The following is a 24,461-nucleotide window of genomic DNA, read 5'->3' on the forward strand; positions in this document are numbered from 1 at the left end:
CGATAGTGTCTCTGGAGTCTGGGAGCTTTTATTGGCACATATGACTTGAGACCGGCTTCTTTAAGTCTCCTTCTTACTGTGCTCTCACTTATGGTAGTTCCACAAACATTTTGCAACAGGTTTTTGGTTTAAACTGCCGTTTGACGTCTACTACGTAATGTTTGCAACGTTATAAATCGATCATCTACAACCGTGGTTAAACGTTTTCTACCTTGTCCCCTTCTTCTTACATACTCCTCGGTTTGTCTCCAACGACTTACACAACGATGGATGGTTGATGGCGATTTACTAAATATCCCAGCAACTTCCCTGTACGTTCGACCATTTTCGACCATTGTTACGGCCCTAGCAGTAGTTTTGCTTACTCTTTGCAATAAGAACACCACTGATTAGAACAAATCAAAAGAAAAATCGCATCCCACAAACTCAAACAAATTAAATTATCAATTAAATACAAGTTTGTACTTGTTATCAACAGACAACACTACTGTAAAATATAAAACACAATACAAATAAACAATTTAATTTGACATTTAAGACTTTCTTGTGACAAGGAGCATTCAAAGCTATGTAGATATAGTCTATAAAATACAAATATAAAGAAATATTGCATTAATAACTTATTCCTTTAAATTTATGGTGTGTGTATTAAATTGTTAACTTCTCATAGCCTACTTTAGGCTTGTTTATTAATCTAAGCAGAAAATGAGGATTTATTAATGAAAAACGTGGCTAGTTGTTAACGTACCTAACTTTTTTATTATCAAACACAAAAAAATGAATCAAAAAAGAAAATGTTAAGTAAGTCTGAGGCTATGATTAAGTTTTAATTTCAATATTTTATATATGCTAGAATATTCCACAGGGTATTCCGAACTTTAAGAAAAAAACGAAAAAACACATTATAATTGTTACACCCAGTATAAAATGACATTGATCTGTCTAGCAACAATATTATTACATCGATACTCTTAAATAATATAACTATAACATACTAAAAAAATCACTAAAATCGGACAACAGGTTTAGGAAATTTTAGACATCTAACATGTCCCATTTTTAAGGTGTTCCGTTAATTTTGCCGATTTTGCCGGTGTGTGTAGTTTTTATTAATTATTTACATATCATGCTTGTTTCAAAATTTACAAATTTACAGCATTATTATATTATTAAAGTTGACAATGCAGTTAAAAAGTTTTATATTAGGTCAGTGTTTCCTTGTTGTATTTCATCCATAAATTAATTTTGTTCTCACATCCGATTATATTACAAAGGTAAAATCATTTATAAAATTTAGGTATAAATAATTGTAACTACAAAAACCTTACAAGTTCTAAATAAAGTAATCTAAGTTATATATAGGAAATTTTTGTAAAACCCTAATATTTACAACGATCGAAAACGTACGTCCTTCATTACATATTTACATATCATTAAACGGTGTTGAATATGTGTTTGTACAACTGAAATTAAACCCATCAATTTATTGTTGGTGGAATAAATATGTTACAGGTGTAAAACAGGTCTAAAATATAAAATATCACACCTACATGCGACATCCATTAAATATATAACACCAAAACCCACTAGCAATAAATGGAGCCATTGAAAATGTGCATTGATATTTAAATTGTAGAAATATAAAGGCTTGTGTTGTAAAATGGGAACTAAACCACAGTCCCCAAACGTGATCAAGTTTTGAGAATGTATTCTATACAGAAATTTAGAAGAACACAATCCGATAGCGTAGTTAAAAGCGAAATATAGTTCAGAGGCTATGAGAGCAAGAGTGGGCTAACCCCAAATATTGAATAGTGGATTTACATGAACCAAGAATATACGCGTTTTTTTGAAATTTTATAAAATTAAAAGATGATGCCAAAAGCTGGTCATTGTTTACAAATCATTAACTAATAACAAAAAACTCGAAGATCTTGCAGTATATTTAACAAAAATATAAAAATTTCAGCTTTTTTTGTGGATTAGACCGCTTTTGCATCAGTGTGCCCTTAAAAATTTTAATAGGAATGTGGATTAGACCTAGAGTACAATACAATTAAGCAGTATCAATGTTGAAAATATGCTTTATTAAAAAACAAAGTAACAAAAATACTTAATCTTCATCGTTAATGAACTCTTCTTTTTGCTGTATAGTGGATCTTATTGTTCTGGTGCTTGTGTAAAATCCATGATGTATTGAAGGTATAAATGAAAGTAATTCCAAAAGATCTTTTTTTTTGCTTCGGTTATTGGACGTCCTTAGGGATAAAGATAATCTAGCTGAAGTATTTCCCTGGATGTCCTGTAACCATTGGACTTTTGATTTTTGTGTATCAAGTTTGCGATTTGTTATATGTATTTCTTTCTAATTTCTTAGTAAAATAAAAATCGTTTTCTGTCATCTTTATTACCGTAAAATGTGCTTTCTTTCGTGCATGTGCTATTAACTTTATCTAATCGTCAGGTACGTAGATATCTTAAAAAAATCTTTTTTGCTTACCTATTACTCCGAAATCTTGGTCACAGGCAAGGTAAGAATGTCCGCTAACTAAAAACTTATGATCAATATTTTCCACCACAATATCAGGATGTGACACAATAAAATCGCAAAGGACAGCCATTTTAATATTATGGTTCTGCCCTCCGCATTGATCGGAATATAGTATTACATTTTTTGTTGTAACAACATTTTTAAAATAATGCAGTAAACAGGATCCCATTTCTTGAGGTCCTCGTGATGCTTGTGTCTCGCTCCAAACATACATATGAGCACTATTAGTAGCCAAATTATGGACTCCTAAGACGTAAATCCACAACTGGCGTTTATAGTAAGAAATTCCAGTGCTGATAACTGATGTGGGCAACATTCGCATCAAGTCAAATGCAATTACTGTAATTTCTTCAGGAATTTGTTTTGCATACTCTGCATCTTGTTGCATACCACATCTAGCACAGTCTGATTTTCGTTATTGAACCTCTAGTGTCACTTCAAATTCACGTTTTTCTGTTTGAACTGTTGAGATTTTTATTTTATTGTTATACAAATCACATTTTTTGCACAAATCCCTAATTGGTGCATGGAATCCAATATTAAATTGGGTATTAAATATTACTGATGGAGGATGGTTAGCCCACTCTTGCATTCTATTACGCATTTATGTATTGAACAATTTTGGTCTCTTCCACAACTTCGCGGGTTAGCCCATTCGTGTTTTCAAATTTTTGATATTTTCTATAATGCAAAATCACCTTACTGCCAAAATTTATGTTATAATATATGAAAATGTTGGTTAGACCGGTTTTGCTTTAAAACTTTAGGTCGTTAGAAGTGATTGCAATCTATAACTCAATTATCAACAAAATGTTCGTTAGCCCACTATTGCTCTCATAGCCTCACTGGACTCTAGGAATTTATAACTAATAATCATAAAAGATATCCAAATATATTCTGTTTTTGAGTTGAATCGCGTCGAATTTTGCATTGAGCTTTCATCATTTCTATTTAAATCCTCATTACATTTCACTCTACTCTTTACTACTAAGATATAAATAAGCCTATGTAGTAAAGTAAATGGTTCAAGAGAATAGCTTAATGAGAAATGGTATACATATTTTCCTTCTCCTCCTAAGTGCCTTCTCTGTTGAGGGTGGCGATCAATATGGCAAATTTCTCTCTGTTCTGGGCTTGATGAATTAATTCATTTCCTCTTGTGTGGGTCCAATCTCTGATGTTTCGTAGCCAAGATTTTTTCTTTCGACCTATGCCCCTTTTACCTTCAATCTTGCCTTCTAATATCACTTGGAGCTGCTCAAATTCCGTATTGCGCATTATGTGCCCTAGATATGACGTATTTCTAATTTTGATAGTATTGACCAGATGAGGGCGTGTGTTCATTGCTCTCAGTACTTCTTCATTCGTAGTTCTGCTGGTCCAGCTTATTCTTAGCATTAGGCGGTACATCCACATTTCAAATGAATTTAATTTGTTGACATCATACTGCTTTAATGTCCAGGTCGCAACCAGATAGTAATAGAAACCACACATAAAACTTTAGTGTTCTCAATCTTATTGAGACTGATAGCTTGGGATTACAGAGCATTTCACGCATATTCATGAAACCACATTTTGCTGTTTCAATGCGTCTTCTAATTTCTTTTGGGTGGTCTAGTTGACTATTTAGTTCTCTGCCCAGGTATATGAAGCTTTGGGAACTCTGAATGGTGATACCATTTATTTGAATGTTAGGTGTAACTTGTTCATGGGGGTTTTTGTGGAATACCAGAATTTTGATTTTGGAAAAGTTAATGTCCAAGCCAAGCCTGTGACTTTCTTCTGATAATATGTTCATCAATATTTTTCGCACCTTCAGGGCGATCTTCAAGAGAAGCTCTAATTATATGTTCGGCATATACATTAAATAATGGGGGAGATAAAATGCACCCTTGGCGCACTCCTCGTTCTATGTTGATATACTTGGTGTTTCCGTTCTCTGTTCGAACGCATCCTGTGTGGTTCCAGTATGTATTAGTTATGATAGCTATGTCGTGTCCGTCCAACCCTACTTCTTTTAGCACCTCAATTAATTTTCCGTGTTTGATGCGATCGAAAGCCTTTCTATAATCGACAAAGCACACGTACAGCCGTTTTTGAACCATAAGATACCTTTCTGCCGTTAGTGTCAATCCGATAATTGCTTTTCTAGTGCCTGTACCCTTTCTAAAACCATATTGAGAACGACTCAGGTATTCTTCTCACTTATTGTGAATTCGGTTATAAATTATTCGCATAAAAATTTTAGGGGCATGACTCATTAGGGATACAGTTTAATGGTCTTCACAGTTCCTTGCTTTTTGTTTTTTAGGAAGAGCTATATATGTGGATGTTAGCCAGTCATGCGGTATTATGTCATGTTCATAGGTCCAGAGGTATGTTAATTTCCTGATAGCATTATCACTTAGGTGTTTAAAATGTTCTTTGCGTCTTTTATTGCCTGCAAAACTTCTTCGGTGAGAATGTTTAATTTTTCATCTGTATCTATTTGTGGGGGCTCTTCTGTTCTCTGATCACCAAACAAATCTTTAAGATATTGCTCCCACATTTTTTTCTGTTTTTCAGGGTCTAATTCCATTTGGTTTTTCTTGTTTCTTACAATCGATAAGTGTTTAGGTTTCCATTTTCCAGCTACTTCTTTAACCTTTCTGTGTAGTTCTCTATCTTTAAGCTTCATTTGCAAATCTTCTACCTCTTTACATTTTTCTTTCACCGACTCTTCCTTAGCTACATTTATTTTTTTTCCCAATTTCCCTGTTGAGTTCTTTGTATCTTGTTAGGTTTTTGTTTTTTACCATCCGTCATCTCTCCATAATTTGTAATATTTCGTTTGTCATCCATGGTTTTCTATGTTTACGGTTTTCTTTCTGTATACTTTGGTCTGCTACCTTCAAGACAGTATTTTTAATTTTCCTTCAAATGTCTTCAATGTTTTCTTTTCTTGTCTTTTCCTTAGTGGGAGCTATTGTCTTAGACTCTAACTGCGTGTCTACCATGTCTTCATACTTCTGTTGCTGTCCTTGGTCAGCACTACTCCATGCTATTCTCTGACTGGGTTTAGCCTTGTCTACTCTTTTCAGTTATAATTGGATAGTTGCGACTACAGGATTGTGGTCTGAATTTATGTCATAGCTTGGGTACGTTTTTACATTTAGAATACCATTACGGAACCTTTTGTTAATTTTTATGTAGTCGATTTGGTTCCTCACAATATTTTCTTCGCAATCTTGAGGAGACCTCTACTTATATAGACGTCTTTTATGTAATTTAAACCATGTATTAAGAACCACCAAGTTGTTCTCTTGGCAAAATTCAATAAAGCGTGTGCCTCGTGCGTTCCTGGTTTCTAAACCATATGGGCCGATGACTGATTAGACTTTTTCTGCTCCTACTTTGGCATTCCAATCTCCCATTCCTATCTCCCGAGTTGACGTCGTCTGATTTTATGTTTTTTGAACTTTTCAATATCGGAATAGAAAATCTCAAGATCTTCGTGTGGGCTGTCTGCTGTCGGTGCGTATATTTGTATTATATTGATGTCGAATGGTTGTCCATTTAATTTGACAATCATTAATCTGTCGCTGACTGGAAGGAAACTTTTTGTGTGTTGTTTCATGGAGGCTGTTACCAACACTTCTACCTCTCTACAACACTCCTTACCAACACTCCTACACCTGATTGGGCATCATCATCTTTTCCTGCATAATAGAAACGGTTGCCATTTACTGTATCAACATATCCTTCTCCTTTCCATCTCACCTCGCACATACCAAGTATGCCTCACTTCATTCGTCTCATCTCGTTTTCAGCATTTGCTAGTTTGCCTGCTTTATATAAAGTTTTAACATTCCACGTAAGTAGCAATTTTAAGTTTCTCTGACCAATGGTCTATCAAGGAGCGTTTTTCTAGCTGGGTCATTTTGTTTCATCCGCATTACATGTCCTATTTACCTCAGACGTCCTATCTTAATATGTTTTACGATATCAGGTTCCTGGTATATTCTATAAAGTTCTGTTGGCTGTGCAAATTCTGCGGTTTATCTCTGCGGTAGTATTATTTTCAGTGTTAAGGAAAGGAGCGCTTCCAGGTATACAAACTCTTTCAGTACTTCAATGACGTTGTTTTCTATAACGAGTGGTCGTAATATTTGTGGTTGCGTGCTTATTTTCATAATACTTTGTTTTGTTGGTGTTTATTATTAAAAAAAAAAAAAATTCCAGCTGATTCATTTAATGCTACATAGGCCCCTCGTACAGCGTTTCCTGTTCTTCCAACAATATGGATATTATCAGCATAGGCCAGGATTTGTTTCAGTTTTGCAATCTGATGAATTGTTAATTTACCACCTCTGAAACCAGCCTGGTATTTTTCTACTATCTGTTTTGCATATGGTGCCATACAGTGACATAGTACTGTGTAAAATATTTTATACGCTGCATTTAGAAGCATAATTCCTTTGTGGTTAGAGCATTTAAAAATATCTCGTTTTGGTGTATGGTGCAAAGCATTCCAATATTCCAATCATTGGGGAATATCTGTGTCCATATTTCTTTTATAAGCTGTTGTAATGCCATAATGGTATCTTGGCCACCTTCTTTATATAGTTCAGCTGGGAGATTATATATTCCGGGTGACTTGTTTCTGGCTAGTTTACCTGCCTCTTTAATTTCAAGAACCGTTGGTGGCTCCTCTTCCCTCTCATCTACTCTCCTTACCTCATCTCTTTCGTCTTTCAGGTTTTCGTCTTTTTCCTCCATATTAAGTGCCTGGTTAAAGTATTCTACCCATATATTTAATACATCTTTCCTTGTTGTTAATAGGTCGCCATTCTGACTTCTGCATTGTCTTGTTTCTTCTTTTTTCTGCTTCTTTCTCTCTCTTAAGTTTTCTATATATTTAAGTTCCGTATTTAAGTTTTTCTCTTTTGTGTATCCTCTTCTCTTTTATCAGATCATGCTTGGTTTATAAAATGGATTAGAGCTTTAGTTCTAAAAATTTTTTAGCTGGAATGTTTATATGTCCTGTTTGATGTTCTTCAGGTGGCTTGACCAATCTATGATATTTACAAGCATCTTTATAAGCTAATTGTTGTCATTTTCTATGGTGGATCGGATGAGATAAGCAAATATTGTTTTAATTTACTTCGATTTTCGTCTTTTATATGCTATATTTTTCACCCAACAGTTTACGAAATCGATTTCATAAATTTCACATATATAAACCTTATCCATTCTAATGTATTAAATTATCCGGGAGACTATTAGTATCGAAAAACGTTGGATTTTATTAAGGCGTTCGAAAAATGACCCGATTTGAATAATAAGAAATGATGGCAGTAGCGTATTTTTAATGGCAGTAAATGTGATTTCTTAGTAAACCATTCAAATTGCTTACTTAACTATCTTCTTCTTCTTCAGTGCCTTATCCGGTCCGGATGTTGGCGATCATCAAGGCTATCATGGTTTTGTTGACTGCTCTGCGAAACAGTTCCGCTGAGGTCATCCCAAACCATTGTCGGAGATTTTTCAACCACGAGATACGACGGCGTCCCGGTCCTCTTCTGCCAAATACTTTACCCTGCATAACGAGTTGAAGAATTCGATATTTTTCTTCGTTCCGCATCACGTGGCCGAGGTACTCAAGCTTACGTTGTTTAATTAAATTAAGCACTTTTTTCTTTTGTCATGCGCTGTAGGACCTCAACGTTGGTGACATGGTCCACATAAGATATTTTTAGTATCCTTCTGTATATCCACATCTCGTAGGCTTCGATTCGTTTTTCAGTGGCTTGCGTGTCCAGGCTTCAACTCCATATAGTAACACTGGAAGAACGTAGCACCTCACTATCCGCATCTTGGTTCCCAAACTGAGATCACTGCAGCACAGCAGGATCTTAACTTAATAAATGTAGACCGTGCCATTTCAATTCTGGATCTAATCTCTTGAGCGTAGTCCCATTGTACGTTGAGGGTAGTTCCGAGGTAAGTGAATTTGTCGACTCTCTGGATCTCTTCGCTACCTGCCATTAGTGCCCCGGGATCTAAATTTGTACGGCTGACAACCATGAATTTAGTTTTCTTGGTATTAAGGTTCAGTCCGTATGTTACGCTCACAGTTCGCACTCGGTCTAGTAAGGCCTGCAGATCGTTTAGGCTGGTTGCTAGTAACACAGTGTCATCGGCGTAGCGGATATTATTGATGTATTCACCGTTCACTCGGATTCCCATGTCTAGGTTTGTGAGGGCTTCATTAAAAATCTCCTCAGAGTATATAACTTAACTATCATCTTTATAAAATTAACGAAGTGATAGAGTAATATGCACATTCGATGAAAATGTAGAGCAAACTGTAGAATTAATTTAGTATCTGAGACTGCAGAATAAATAATGTTCACTAAGATCATAAATGCATGCGACGATGAAACATATGTTTTTAGATTATGTAGGAAAAGTAGCACTGAAAAGAATAATAATTTTGTTAGCAATTTAAATTGTAGAATATACACAAAACATTAAATAAGCGAATAGCAAGAAATAAAATAGAACAGAAGGAGAAATTTAAACACTAGTAAAATAAATGCCCAAATATATAATTACTTATAACAATAATAATTTATTTGTCTTAAGGGGGTTCCTATATGTTTCAATATCTTATCAAAAAGCCTATATTGTTAAAGTTTTTTCACTGTACAAATATAATTGCAGTTTTCAATGGCTCCTCTTTCGTTACTATAAAAATCATTCCTGCAAAAGCCAAAGTTAACCCATGCAAAACATTACCTGCAAGTAACGTAATTGTAACGCAGCTGGCGAATCTCCAATAACTTCGGAAGCTTCGCGCAGAGCTCGAGAAGCCTTTTGTTCTCCCTCAGCGGCGATGACCTTGGCGCGTGCTTCACGAGCGGCTTCTGCTTCGGCGGCCATGGCTCTTTGTAGTTGAATAGGTAGACGGACATCCTTACTGTAATAGAAATAATATTGAAAATGAATGTAATTTTTGTACAATTTTTTTTAGTAAAAGAGCACCAAACGGAATAAATCAAAGCAATATAACTTAAGATATATTTTAACTCTTTTACCAGAGAAGCACTCATGTGCTTTACAGTTTTCATTTAAAGGTTCTACTAAAATCAGGGTAGGTTTCCTTTGTCAAACAATAAACCTTACCTGATTTAATTTTAACTAATCATCGATTAAGTATTGCATGCATTTAATTATTGTTTTTAATACAGAATATAGATCAATGCCAACTAATACAATAGATTATAGTACGTTAAGGCTCATTCTAAATGTAAATAAAGGCTTCTAATACTAAGTTCATTGATAAGACAACCAACTCCTTCACGTGCTCTTTCTGACGGGGGTACTCCACTGAGTATTAAAAAATGGCCATTTTCCAGAAACTGTGTGCTCTTACCTTTTCTTTTTGTCTCTGTAATTGCTAGTATGTCTATTTTCAAGTTCAGCCTTCTTGCCGGTGAGACCTCTTACGTTCCATGTTCCTATTGTCCATCCTTCAGGTATTCTCGTTTTTTTCAGTTGCCGTTGTTTTCACACTTTTAATCTCATTAATTGCAGTTGCTTTGTGAATTTGTAAACGTTTCTTATCTTTCTTCTTGTTTAAGTTTCCATACTGGTCTTTGTATAGTGCTTTACTACTACTTATGTCCTTGTTCATTGCCTTTGTTCATTGCCATCGTTTTTCCAATGCCGTTTTTTAGTTTGTCTATCTTATTTTCTTTATTACTCCATTTACATTCTTCCTTAATTACTTACAATTTATTTGTGCCAATCTTTACGTCGTTACCTTAATCTCTTGCTTCTCGTGCAATTATTCTTATAGTTTTTTGTATCCTTCTTTCTTTCATTGTGGTGTCGTTGTTGATATATATTTTTTCTTCGTTGTTTTATAGCTTGGACTTGTTCTTCATGACTTTGATTTTTTCTTCCTGATCTTCTAGTTCGATCAGGCAGATTTTTGTTCCCAACTTGTATGCATCTTTGATTTTGACCTCAATTCCCATATATGTTTTGAATATATTCAGCATCGCCTCTTTTATTACTCTTTGATCATAGATATCTATTACTATAGCATTCAAACATTGTTTTTTCTCCTTTGTTTTTCCATAAATTCCATATTCTCCTTGATTTCATTCAATTCTCCTTTGATTTCTATGTTTTCTTGTTTTATGTCTTTGTTTTCCTTCATTAACTTTTTATTTATCTTCAATGAGCTGTTCTATTGCTTCTTTACTGCTCTTTTGATCATTCTTTATCTCTGTGATATCATTTGCCAACTTATTCATCATTTCAGTTATGGTATCTAGTTATCATTCATGCTTATTCGGTGGTGAGTTTGTTGAGAGCTTTCTATTCTTCGTATGCTCTCCTCTTTCCTCATCTTCGATGTCCTCCTCTCTCATTTTTCTTTTTATTCCGTCGTCGACGGAATATATATATGTGTATATATATATATATATATATATATATATATATATATATATATATATATATATATATATATATATATATATATATATATATATATATATTTGGGTATCTTTGCAATGTATTTAAATTAAATATTGCAATGGATTTTGAAGAGATAATTGAAGTTCTCCATAAGATCGGAGTCGACTACAGAGACATTCGAACAATAGCGAGTCTCTATTGGGGCCAAACAGCTAAAGTGAAAGTAGGATCTACATTTACCAATAAAATTGAGATCAAGTAAGGGGTACGACAGGGCTGTATCTTGTCTCCTATTCTCTTTAATATATACTCAGAAGAAGTATTTAAGACAGCGCTGGAGAAAAGCACAGAAGGCATAAAGATAAATGGACAAATAATTAATAACATAAGGTATGCTGATGACACTGTGATTCTAGCAAGTAGCATGGAGGAACTGAGTTGCCTAATGAGTAAGATACAAAAAACAAGTGCACAATACGGACTTAGACTAAATATCACAAAAACCAAATGGATGTTAGTAAGCAAAACCCAACAACCACCACAGCAACTGATATTGGGCGATGAAAGAATTGAACACGTGGATTCGTACATCTACTTGGGAACAACAGTTAACTCAAATTGGGATCAAGCGAAGGAAATACGTATAAGAGTAGAAAAGGCAAGAGCATCGTTCACTAGCATGAAGCAAATTTTCACCTCTAAAAGCCTCACCCTACCTCTCAAAATTCGACTTCTGAAATGTTATGTATTCCCGGTTTTGTTATATGGAATGGAGGCGTGGACAATGACCGCAACATTGATGAAAAAAGTAGAGGCCTTCGAAATGTGGGCTTACCGACGTATATTACGTATATCCTGGACTGAGCACGTGACCAACGAAGAGGTACTACGCCGGATAGGTAAAGAGAGAGAGGTAGGAATAAGTATAAAGAAAAGAAAGTTGGAATACTTGGGTCACGTTATGAGACATAATAAATATAGAGTACTACAACTGATCGTCCAAGGGAAAATAGACAGCAGAAGGGGTCCAGGGAGGAGAAGACACTCGTGGCTCCAAAACTTGCGGCAATGGTTCGGATTGTCATCTGCTGAACTATTCAGATCTGCCGCAAACAAAGTCAGAATAGCCATGTTGATTGCCAACGTTCGGAACGGACAAGGCACATGAAGAAGAAGAAATGGATTTTATTATCTTATATTTTGTTATATTGACGATTGTTTGTTATTTTTTTTTTAGGAAAAGATGTCGCATCCACCAAAAGGTTATTAGCGACGGAACAAAATATAAATATGTAACAAAGTTAAACACCTACTACAGATTGTACAAAATGTTTATGGATCTGAGATAATTCACTATATTGTCACACAGGAACAGTTTTGACCTAGAGCCTGTGTTAGAGCGTTATATTTACTACAAATTGTAAAAAAGTGTTCGACTGTTAATCGAACGTTACACTGATCACATATAGGTGGATTTTTTTTTGTGAAAAGGTAGGAGTGCGTTTATTTGGTATGTCCTAGACCTAAACGCGCAACCGCAATTTGTTCTCATCTATTGTGCGACGATGGAAACCACTGTATCACATTATTTTTGATTTTATTTAGATTGGAATTAGTTTGAGACCACTCATTTCGCCACAAACAAAACACTTTTTTTTAATTTGCTTTTAAGTCACTGGAAACACACTTGTCTATCGGCTCCGAGAAATGATTTAAAATTACCTCTCGTGCAGTCCTGTCAGCTTCTTCATTTCCTGTTATTCCGACGTGTGAGGAAACCCATAAAAATTGGACGCTTCTTCCATGTTCATGAGCTTGGAAAAGCTGGTATTTTAGCAACTTTTTAAAAGGATGTTTCGGAAAAGTGTGTTTTAATGAGTTTAGAGAGCTCAGTACGGTAGAAGTCTCACAGCACGGTATATGGCGTAGAGTTCAGCTGATTCTGTGCTACATGCTGGGGGTAAACGGAAAAGAAGATTGTTTTTTGAAAAAACGATTGATGCCCACACTCTGTCTTCGGATTTGAATTGTACAACTACATTGATCTTTAAGTTTGTCTCCTGTAGACAAATAATATCTGGAGAATATTCAGATAAAAGAAGATTAAAGTATAGAGTTGAATGTTGTTAACAGATTGGGAGTTAGATGATACTGAACAATTGTCTACAGAAGAGTCACTATCTAAGTCAGAAATCTCTTTCCCTAAATGGTTGTGTAGTTTCTTTTGAAGTTTTGTAAACTTGCTTTTTGTAGATCTATAATTTGCATATTGATAACTGCTTTGTAAAAGATGGAGTAAACCAGCCATATCTGTTGATATGATCTGATACGAACCAGCCATATTCAATCGTTGATTTACTGGACTGGTTAGATCGGAAGGTGTGTTTACATTGTGTGGAGTCATTTTAAGCTGCGGCGGCGAAGGCCTTACTCCGACTCTGGTAAGTGACAAACCAACCGCATGCTACTTATAGCAGCTAACCTCATAAAATGATTGAACGGTGGTGTATATTTATTATTTGACGTTTTCTTTTCACAATAATAAAATAATAATTACGTATAGATGACTTACGTAGTAGTATCTAGTAGATAAACACTTTTAATTTTAAAAAACTATTTAATAAAGCCACTTGTTTTTATTAAAAACTAGGAGTACAATATCAATACAACTTAACCATACCTTGCCAGGGCCGGTCTCCATTGTTTGTTATTGTTATTGTTATGTGTCTGACGTTTTGTAAGCTGTGTCCATAAAATTGTACAATTTTCAGTGACAATAAAGGATATCTCTATTCTATAATACTTAATGATTCTAAGGCAGTACGAAGCTTGTTTTTTCTTATACGAATTATTATATTCGAATATTTGCTTTTGGTATAATCGGTAGACAACAAGAGTGTTCATAGTAGTATATAACAGAGACTGTTTTTTCTCTTAATCCACAAATTAAAATTAATTGTTTGAAAAATATTCCATCCTAATTCAACAAATTAAAATAATTCAATAGAGGTGTAAATGTGAAAATTATGATCTATTGGAGAAATATTGTGGACATTATTTTAGAGACAACCGCTTCCGGCAAACAATTGAAATTGAGCGATCCTTTGTTTAAATTTTAACGAGGTATAGACAAGGACATCGATTTGAAGAGCAAACAATGAATAATTAGTGGCGACTGAATTGTCAAAGCTTAAATTTATGGAAGCACCGTTAACAGTTTCTGTTTATGACAACCTAATTGGCTTTGAGAACAACTATGATATTGTTATTGGTAAAAACATGTTAGGTATTTATAACTGGAAAATTTAATTTATTAATTAACCAACTTCTTGTTAATAATTAACTACAACAAAGTTAGAGTATATAATATATAATAAAGATACTTAAAATTTCGAGCATAATCATTTAATTATTAATCAATAAAATTTCTACATTATATTAACATGTATTATATTAATACGCAGACGACTTGGTTATCTACCACAAAAGCAGAAATGTGGATTGTGCGGCTAAAGTAATGCAGAAGTTTTTGCACACGCTGGTAAAATGGTCACTTAAAACCGGTTTTACCTTTTCCCCTAAAAAAACAGTACATCCTATTCTAATAATATTTAGCAAACAAAAAAATATCATCATCATCATAAGTGGCTCGACAATTCGTTGTGGATCTTGGCCTGATCACAAAGAAGTCGCTACTCCTTTCAATTCCTGACAACTTCCCTCCATCTTGTGACCCTTTGAATCTGTATGTCTTCTTCCCTATCATCAATTCATTTCCTTAGAAGGTCGTCCTGTACTTCTTGTGCCTTTTGGTTTTAAAAATGTTAATCTCTTCGTGTATTTGTAATGTGACATCCTAGCAATGTGTTTAGCTAATCTAAGTATCTGCACTTTAACGAGTTTCACAATATTTGGATCGGTTTATAACTGATATAGCTCAAAGTTGTATCTTCAAAGCCATAGCCCATTTTCATTTAGGGTCCCAAAAATATTTCGAAGAATTTTTCTCTCAAAAATACGAAGAAGTCTTTAATCGTTTTAAGATAAGCTCCACGTTCCAGCTCGATATATCAAACCCAGTTTTATTAAGGTCTTGTATATATTAAGCACATTTACTGCACGTTTTATATTTTTATTTCTTAAATGTTTATGGAGACCGTGAACAGTTCTATTTGCTATTGCTATGCGTCTTTTTATTTCGTCGCTTGTTGTGTTTGTTGCGTTTACTAGCGTTAAGATAATGTGAACTCTTTAACTTACACAAAGGTATGGTTGTTAATTTAAATTGTCTGTTGGATATTTCGGGGGTTTTTAGAAACAAACATATATTTGGTTTTTTCATTGTTCACCACAATATACTTGCCACGTCTGCAAGCCTTGTAAAACACTGCATCATGTCTCTCACACTTCTGCCTACTATAACTATATCGTCAGCGAATGCCAGAATTTGCGTCGAGCTATTAAAAATAGTTTTATTCATTATAATATGTTTTAATTGTCTGATTGCCTTTTCCAAGGCAATATTAAAGAGGAGACACGCCAGCGCGTTCCCCTGTCTTAGACCATTATTAATGCCAAAGAACGTAGAGTTTTCTCCTTCAATTCTAACGCATGAGCGTTTTGCATTGTTAGTTGTGTCAACTTAACTAACTTAGGTGGGATCTCAAAGTCTATCATTGCATTTTATAATGCAGTTCTATTCACACTGCCATAGGCTACTTTAAAGTCGACGAAGAGATGGTATGTATATATGAACTTTTCTAGAATCTGCCTATGTACTTAAATTTAATGTGTAGTGGACTTTCCAGCAGTATATCCGCATTGCTATTGACCAACAATATGCTTTGTAAAATATTTCAGTCTTTCAAACAATACATTGCCGAAGATTTTATACGCAAATGCTAACAGAGTATTGCCTCTATAGTTCTTCCAGTTGATCACCCTTTTTATGCAACGGACATTTATTCCCTTGAACCACTTTTCTTCTTTCACTTAAGATAAATGAAATCCGTGCTGAGAATTCAACTCGTATCAATTAAGAAATGAATAAATTAACATCCGAAAAACACGGAAAATGTAAACATTATGTGAAGCAAAATCAAAGATTCTGTTATAAAAATACAGAAAGAAACTCTTCAAAAGAAAACAGAGAGCCAAAAACCTTGGATGACTCAAGAAATACTGAAAATCATGAAACAAAGAAGAGAATATAGAAACAAAAACCCAAATAAGTACAGAGAAAAACATAAATTAATAAGGAACAAAATAAAAGAGGCTAAGGAAAAGTGGATGATGGAAACATGTATCGAAAGATGCATGACGAGGATGCTCCAATAAGATTAAAATCTGAAGTCCAATATGCTATAAACAACTGAAAATCTGGCAGAGCCCCCGGGCCAGATGAAGTTCATATTGAGCTGATTAAACTTATAAACGAAGACAATTTAAGTGCAACAACTTTACTTTTTAACAACATATACAAATCTGGTGAGATACCTACAGAACGGCTGCTATTGACCTTTGTTCCTCTACCAAAAACCAAAAACCTCAAACACTGTAATGACTATAGATTAATCAGCCTAATGTCACACTTATTAAAAACATGTTTAAAGATTATACATGCAGGAATATGCAGAAAGTGCAAATTTAATTTTATTGTTGGATAAAGGTTAGTACCACTCTGGAATGTCTCTCTAGGTGTCTGTGTTACAAAAGGTATCAAAAGCGGATTATCAGCAGGTTAATCTTTAAAATTTCACATAGATCTGGTCCCTCACTATAATGTAAAAAAAGTTATAATGAGAAATTTAATAATAGCCTTAAAACTTTGCCTTTTAACGCAAAATCTTTAAAAGTAGAAAACTTTAAAGAACTATACCTTGTTTAAAATTATTTCTTAAATCTTCTTCTATAGACCATTTTCAAGGCAATTGATTTTATTTTATTTAAACGTACCACTGCATATACTTAGAACTGAGCAGAAAAAAGTTATAGAACAATGTTTGCGAAAAAATAAGGAAAATGACCAAAAAATGGTATGAGTGTTGAAATAAAATAAATCGCATCTAGGATACTGTAATTTTTAAATACTTTCACCAAACGTTATTTTAAAGAGGAAAGATCAAAGTTTTGTTTTCTGTAAAGCAATGTAACCTAACCTAACCTAACCTATCCTGTTCACTCGTGGAAAAAAGGAGTAAAAAAAATCGCAGTTGCTGTTTTATTTGCTTCGTTTTTTGAATATATTTTGTTAAAAAATATATTTTTGCCTTTAAAAAGTGACATTTTGATAGAAACTTTAATTTTGAACAACTTTTCTGTAGATGTAGATATACAATAACTGCACAGAATTGACCCAAATGGACCCTAGTGCACAGGGACAAATTTACCCGTTACACTCCGTGGGTTTTTCATATTTGGGGATCTGTGAACCATATAATAAAATAAAACCTGTTTATTTTTGTAGTTCCTCTTAGCACAATTTTTTTGAACATATTCAATAGCTTAACACTCTAACAGGCAAGACCGTCTTAAAACGGTCTTTGCATTTTAGCTTATAAAGCTTACACGGAATGTTTTTTGCTGCCACAGTAATGATGTCCAACGTTCGAAAAACCTTTCTGGTTTTTCTGGGGAAAAACTGGCATCACGATTACGTTCTTATCGTCAGTCAAGTGCTAACATCCCATAAAGTGACAGTGAAAATTATTTCTTCATAAACATTATTTCTAAATTATTAAAAAACACGTTTAGATCAAAGTGATCAACTTGATAATTTTATGGTAAGTGTATTATATTTTCTGTTTCAGTAATATAATATACTTTTAGTAAAAAATATTGTGAAAATAGGCTTTATAAACAAAAATACCAACACCGTCTCAAGACGGTCTTGCCGGTTTACGTATAAAAAATATCCCCTTGAATATGAAATTTTGTTATCTTTTTGTGCGTAGAAATAGGAACACGCTTATTTTCCTGTTGTTCTATTATTTTTCTTTTCTGTGATAGATGCATCGTCTACATCGTAACCGTAAGAACAAAATCAATTTGGAAGGCAGGTAGGCCTAAATGAAAGGTTTGATTCTATCCCCAAAACGGCTAGACTTTGTGTTGATGAACAGATGTGCTCTACAAAAACGAAACACCATTTTTGTCAGTATATGTCAATGAAGCCGCACGAATGGGGTGTGAAATTATTTATTCTATTTGATTCACATAGTTTTGAGTATTGTTTTGAAATTTACCATAGTGACAGAGATAATGAAGGCTTGCCTGGTACAACAGACCTAGGAGCAACATCAAATGTGGTTCGTTTATCACAAACGATTTCTAATTTCGTGCATCACATCTTGGATTTTGACAACTTCTATACTTCGCTTTCTTTTTTGGTATATTTACATTCAAGAGGAATTTATAGTTTAGGAACAGTAAGAGGCAATTAAATTTTCCGTAGTTCCTATTATTCAAAATAATGCATGTTTTAATTTTTTATTTGCATCTTATCGTATACCAGTGTGTAAACTGCTGACTGATAGTGAAGTAAATAAAGACAGCAGAGGGTTTTCCATAGAATACATGAAGCCAAGTTATGGGATCGATGTAAGCACTGTATTGTGGAGGGATAACAAATGTGTTCGCCTGGCATCGACATATGTTGAAATTAAACCTTTTATAAGAACCACTCCAAATCAACAAAAAGCGAAAGTACCTCAGTATAACAGGAAACAAAGAAAACACATTCAAATTAAAACCAGACATATTATGATTCGGATATTTTATCATTTATGATAACGATATGATATGATAGTGACTGTTGCGAAGACGAGAGGCTTATAGCTCTTCCAGAATTCCGTGGGGAGATATCATTTGGCCTTGTTTCTTTTAAGGAAAACCGAAATGTAGGTCAACTATCAACACTTCGAAATGGTGAACCTGATTCTTCTAGTAAAACTAGTTTATCTGGTGTTGAAAAAAGACCGATTCATTAAGTTATCTATGTACGTTTTGATGGTGAAAACCATTTTCCAGTTTGGGTAAATAGAAAATTCAAGAAGAGGTGTAAGCTGTGTAAAAAATCTGATATGCAGCTTGTTTGCTTCAAATCTGATCTCCACCTATGCGGTACAGTCGATAAAAATTATTTTTGGGATTACCACCATCAAAAATATTATGTTATATACTCATTTCTCGCAATAAAACTTGTTTTATAATGAACATCTACCAAAGTTATTTTTTACTCATAACCCAACAAGACCGTCTGCAGACGGTTATCATTATTTCTCACCTAGCACTCATTCTAGACAAGATTTTTAGCAAGAAATTTAAAAATAAGTTAGTTTTGCCTATATTTACTTGAAAAAAATATATCAATTTCAATAGATAATTTTTACGATCTTGCCTGTTAGAGTGTCAAGAACTTTTGTCGGAATTTATTCAAAATATACTTATGAATTAGATCTTTTATTCTGCAATATGAGAAAGATTGTCAAAATCGGATAATATTTTCAAGTTGCTGTTTCTGATCTAAATGGGTTATACGGTTTATATATATTTATCTTTTAATTTCAGCCATTGGGAGTCCACGTTTATAAATTTATGGAAAACTATTTAAATAGGCACACCTTGAATTATTTTCAAAAAAATTTATGTATTCTCTGAAGTAGAACATGGAATAATACACACGTCACTCACTATTGTAAAATTTGTGTTATAACTACCTATCCGAATAGGTATATATGTACATACGAAAGAACTTTTCACATTTCCATAAAATTTGCGACTTTTGGGAAATACAATTCTATGAATATATGATGTTGAAGAATTCAAGGCACTGCTGCTTTTATATTAGTGTATTATTATAAAGTAGAAATGTATATTTTCATTCCTATATTATAACAAAATAATTGAATAAATAAGGCTGCTCAAAAAATTTTAATAATTAAATTTGTGTTAGATACAGCAAGAAATGCAAGGAATCGGCCAGAACACCAGACGAAGCGAAATCCAAATATTTATCTTACCTTTTAGAGTACTAATAGACTTTTTAGTACTAGACTTTTTAATTCAATATATATAACACCGGAGTGATTCCCACAGATTGGCTCAAATCCATCTTTGTCGCAATACCTAGAAAACACAATGCAAGAAAATGCTCAGAATATCGATTAATTAGCCTATTGAGCCACACTCTTAAAATTTTCCGATTAGACAGAAACAGAATTAGACGCAAATGCGAAGAAGATCTCGAATATACCCAATTTGGTTTTAGAAATGCTATGGGAACCAGGGAGGCACTTTTGCCCTTAACATCCTATTACAAAAATGCCATGACCAAAGAAAAGATGTATTTGCATGTTTTGTGGACTTTGAAAAGGCATTCGATAAAGTACATCATGTAAAATTAATGCAAATACTGAAAAATATCGGAATTGATGACAAGGATATTCGTGTCATTAAAAATTTGTACTAAATCAAACTACTATCGTCAAAATTGGAGATGACTACACCGATGAAATCTCCATACAACGAGGAGTCAGACAAAGATGCCTTTTGTCTTTAACATTGGTCAATGTTTACTAGGACCAGTTATTTAAAAAAGCACTTAAGAGATAACCATACGGAACAAAAATCAACGGGGAACTACTTAATGTAATTAGATATTCAGACGATACAGTAATTCTGTCAGATAATATTGAAGGTGTCCAAATTCTGCTTGATCGTATTCACGAGGTAGGAGAGGAAATGGGCATTAAAATAAACTCAAACAAAACCAAATTTTTAGAGTTTAGTCGTGATCCACATCCCGATGCAAAGCTTTAATTAAACGGAGTCCAAGTTGAGAAAGTTCACAAAATGACATATTTGGGAACTGTGATAACGGACCAACTAGATCCAGACATAGAAATAAAACGTAGAGTAGTAATGACCATAACTACTTTTATGAAAATGAAGTCGTTTCTGCGCAATAATCATCTCAATTTAGAACCAAGACAAAGAATGGTTAAGCTTTATATTTGGTCCGTACTTGTGAATAGTGCAGAAGTGTGGACGCTTAAAGTATCGATCATAAAGAAAACTGGAAATGTAGGTTCATAGACGAATACTGAAGATACCTTGGACAGCAAGAAAAACTAATGAACAAGTACTAAGTAGCGTCAATAAAGATGGAGAACTGCTAAAGACCGTTAAACATCGAAAAATGTTTTATCTGGGAGTAAGGGAAAGTCGATATAAAATATTACAACTGATTCTTAAAGGCAAAATAGAGGGCCGTAGAAGTGTAGGAAGAAAACGGGTTTCTTGGTTGAGGAACATTCATCAATGGACTCAATATCAAATGCGGGACAATTATTCAATATTGGAGAAGATCGAGAAGCGTTCGCAATGGTGATCGCCAACGTCGGATAATTCTGATATTGCATGCGAAGAAGAAGAAAATTAGAGTACTAATAGATACGGTACTAGGTGCACCCTGCCTGAAAACTAAAAGAATTATGACGACCGACTATTGACTGAATAACCATATTCGATACACATTTTCATGGCAAAAATCTAATTTGCTACAAATAATATCTTAAAAATATTCTGTAGGTTTGCTAGTTTACGAGACAGTACGGAAATCTTTTGCATCTCTTTCTCTAAGATGGCGGCCGGGGGATAAGCCTCATGTACCTCACAAACCTCACAAACTTGAACTTAAGCTTATACTGGGGTTTAAAGGGGTATTAAAGCGCAATATAAGATGCTGTTTCCAGTAAGCATTCTCTGGCCTCTCCTACTCAATCCCTATTCTCACCTCCACCAAGTACGGCTTGGGCTGCATGGGTGACCCCTGGAAAACCTGAGCAACCTTGCTGGAGATTGGGTAACCAACTTCAATGGAAGGCAGGGTCAGGGCTGACGAGGAAGGGAAAAATGGTCCTCCGAAAAGGGGGTTGGTGAGCAAGGTAAGCAGCCTACTTACTGTCAGAAAAATCAATGCTCAGAGAACAGAACAGAAGCCTCGGAATTTGACGGATACACAGATGACGAACCACGCAAAAAAAAGGACAAAGCGACCAAATAATCTACGAATTGGCACTTTGAACATCGCATCGTGGAACAAACGGGAACAGGAAGTTGTGCAGGAATTGGAACTCCATAAAATTGATATATGTGCCCTGAACGAAACAAAAAAGAAAGGGAAAGGAAGTGCCAATAGAAACAAATTTATATTCCTGTACAGCGGAGTAGATAAAAGCAAACGAGCTCAGGCAGGAGTAGGCCTCTTAATGCACAATAAGTATAGTAAGTATAATATTCAAGAAATAAGATACATCAACAAACACATGATGCAGGTTTGCCTTAAACTTACTTCACCAATATTATCCCCGTATATGCACCGGATAACAGCAAAAACAAGGAAGACAAAAATGCTTTTTATGGACAGCTCCAAGATTTACTGAACACCATAATAGTGGGTAGTAAAACAATAATTCTCGGCGACCTAAACGCCAGAGTAGACAACATACCTGTGGCTGGAGTTACACAAAGATTTAACGAAGAAACGCTCAACGACAACGGAGAAAGACTTCTAGAACTTTGTTTAATGAATAACCTCCGAATTAACAACACATACTTTGACCACCCAATACAACATAAGATCACCTGGTCAGATACAAGAGAACGTAACTCTATGATTAACTACATTATAACAAACAGACAAATACACCCCAAGAATATAATAGATATGCGCATTCTATCTTCCGCCAATGTAGGATCCGACCTTGGCCTGGTACTAGGAAAAATAAATATAGCAATCACCACACAAGTCAAGCAAAATACAAAAGTAGAAGAAAAGTTAAACATAGAAAGCTTAGAAGAAGAAGGGACACAAAACTTGTATAGAAACAGACTAACAGAAAAGCTAAACAGCCATAACCTAAAGACTAAAGGAATATAGAAGAAACCTCTGGAAAATTATTAAAAAATGTATCCTACAAGCAGCGGAAGAAGCTTTAGGTAAAAGAAAAGTTAACAGAAATAAACGGGAATACAAAACACCATGATACGACGAAAGGGTAAAAGAACTAGCAAATGAAAAGAAACAAGCTTTCCTAACATACAAAGGAGTGAAGACACTGGAGGCACGAGAAGACTACGTGAGAAGAATTATATGGAGAAGGAGAAGAAGAGAACAGAGAAATAATCATTAACAAAACTCACGATAGAGTACTAATATCAGAAGAAGAGCTTCAAGAACGACTAAAAAAATTAAAAAACAGAAAATCACCTGGTACTGATAAGATAAACAATTAACTGCTAAAATATGGAGGAACAACACTACGCAAATGGCTCCTAAAATTATTCGTCGATATAATAAATACCGGAGTAGTACCAGCGGAATGGAAGGAAAGTCTCCTGCTACCGATACTTAAAAACGGAGACTCGAGAAATCCTGAAAATTATTGGGGCATTAGTCTGATGAATAGTATATTAAAATTGTTACGGCAGTCAGAAAAGATAAAATCGAGGAAAAAGCGAACATGGCAGATGAACAACAAGGCTTCCGAAAGAACCGCAGCACAATAGACGCAATTTTTATTATCAGACAAATAATAGAGAAGTCTATTGAATATGGAAAACCAGCATACATGTGCTTTGTAGATTTAAAAAGTGCTTTTGACAGGGTGAAGCGAAATGACATCTTAAATTTATTACAAGCTGAAAAAATAGACCATCAGATAATAAGGACAATTGAATTAATGAAATTAACAAGAACAACAAGACCAGAGTTATAATGCCAACAGGGGAAACAGAATGCATAGAACTAAAAGGAGGAATCCGCCGAGGAGACTCGCTCAGCCTATTGTTATTCAATATGGTGATGAATCAAATAATTCACGAAGTAAGAAAACGACACGGATACCACATGGGAGCGCATAAAATCACGATACTATACTATGCCGATGATGCAGTACTAATTGCTGATAACGAAGATAACCTACAAATTTGGAACGGCGCCAAAAAGGTGAAAAGATAATGGACAGTCAACAGCGACTGAAACAGAATAAGAGGCAGACAAACAGGAGTAATCCTAGTCGCACGAAGAAGAAGAAGAAGAAGAACAAGAAGAAGAAGGGGTAAGTATAAAAACAAAATTGCGGTCTCTGAGAAATGCACGCTAAGGCCTAACAAATGTAACATTTTAATAGTCTACTTAATATTAAACAAAAAAATATATAAAGCTGTTATGATTTTATAATATCCATATATAGGTATTTGTAAATAGTTAGGCAGCGACCAATCAGCATATTTATGTATTTATTATGCCGGTTGTAAATAGAACTCAAATGAAAATGACTGAGTTATTAGAAACACCAATTTATTTTGATAACAATAACACGTGGAGACAGACAAGTGGAAACCACACAATAGGGGAGTTAATTTTTACTTTGCG

The 24,461-nt window shown here is 34.4% G+C and overlaps 1 protein-coding gene across 4 annotated transcripts in view; it reads right to left on the minus strand.

Moving 5' to 3' along the window:
- Positions 1-24,461, minus strand: part of LOC140450413 (band 7 protein AGAP004871) — a 602,043-nt gene that overhangs the window by 143,608 nt on the left and 433,974 nt on the right. For all 4 annotated transcript variants that reach the window (XM_072544034.1, XM_072544033.1, XM_072544036.1 and 1 more), the window contains exon 6: positions 9,332-9,512. In XM_072544034.1, the coding sequence (XP_072400135.1) occupies positions 9,332-9,512 (181 nt within the window). The remainder of the gene's footprint in view (positions 1-9,331; positions 9,513-24,461) is intronic.

The sequence above is a fragment of the Diabrotica undecimpunctata genome, chromosome 9, assembly GCF_040954645.1.
Source record: "Diabrotica undecimpunctata isolate CICGRU chromosome 9, icDiaUnde3, whole genome shotgun sequence".
Classification (NCBI taxonomy): Eukaryota; Metazoa; Arthropoda; class Insecta; order Coleoptera; family Chrysomelidae; genus Diabrotica; species Diabrotica undecimpunctata.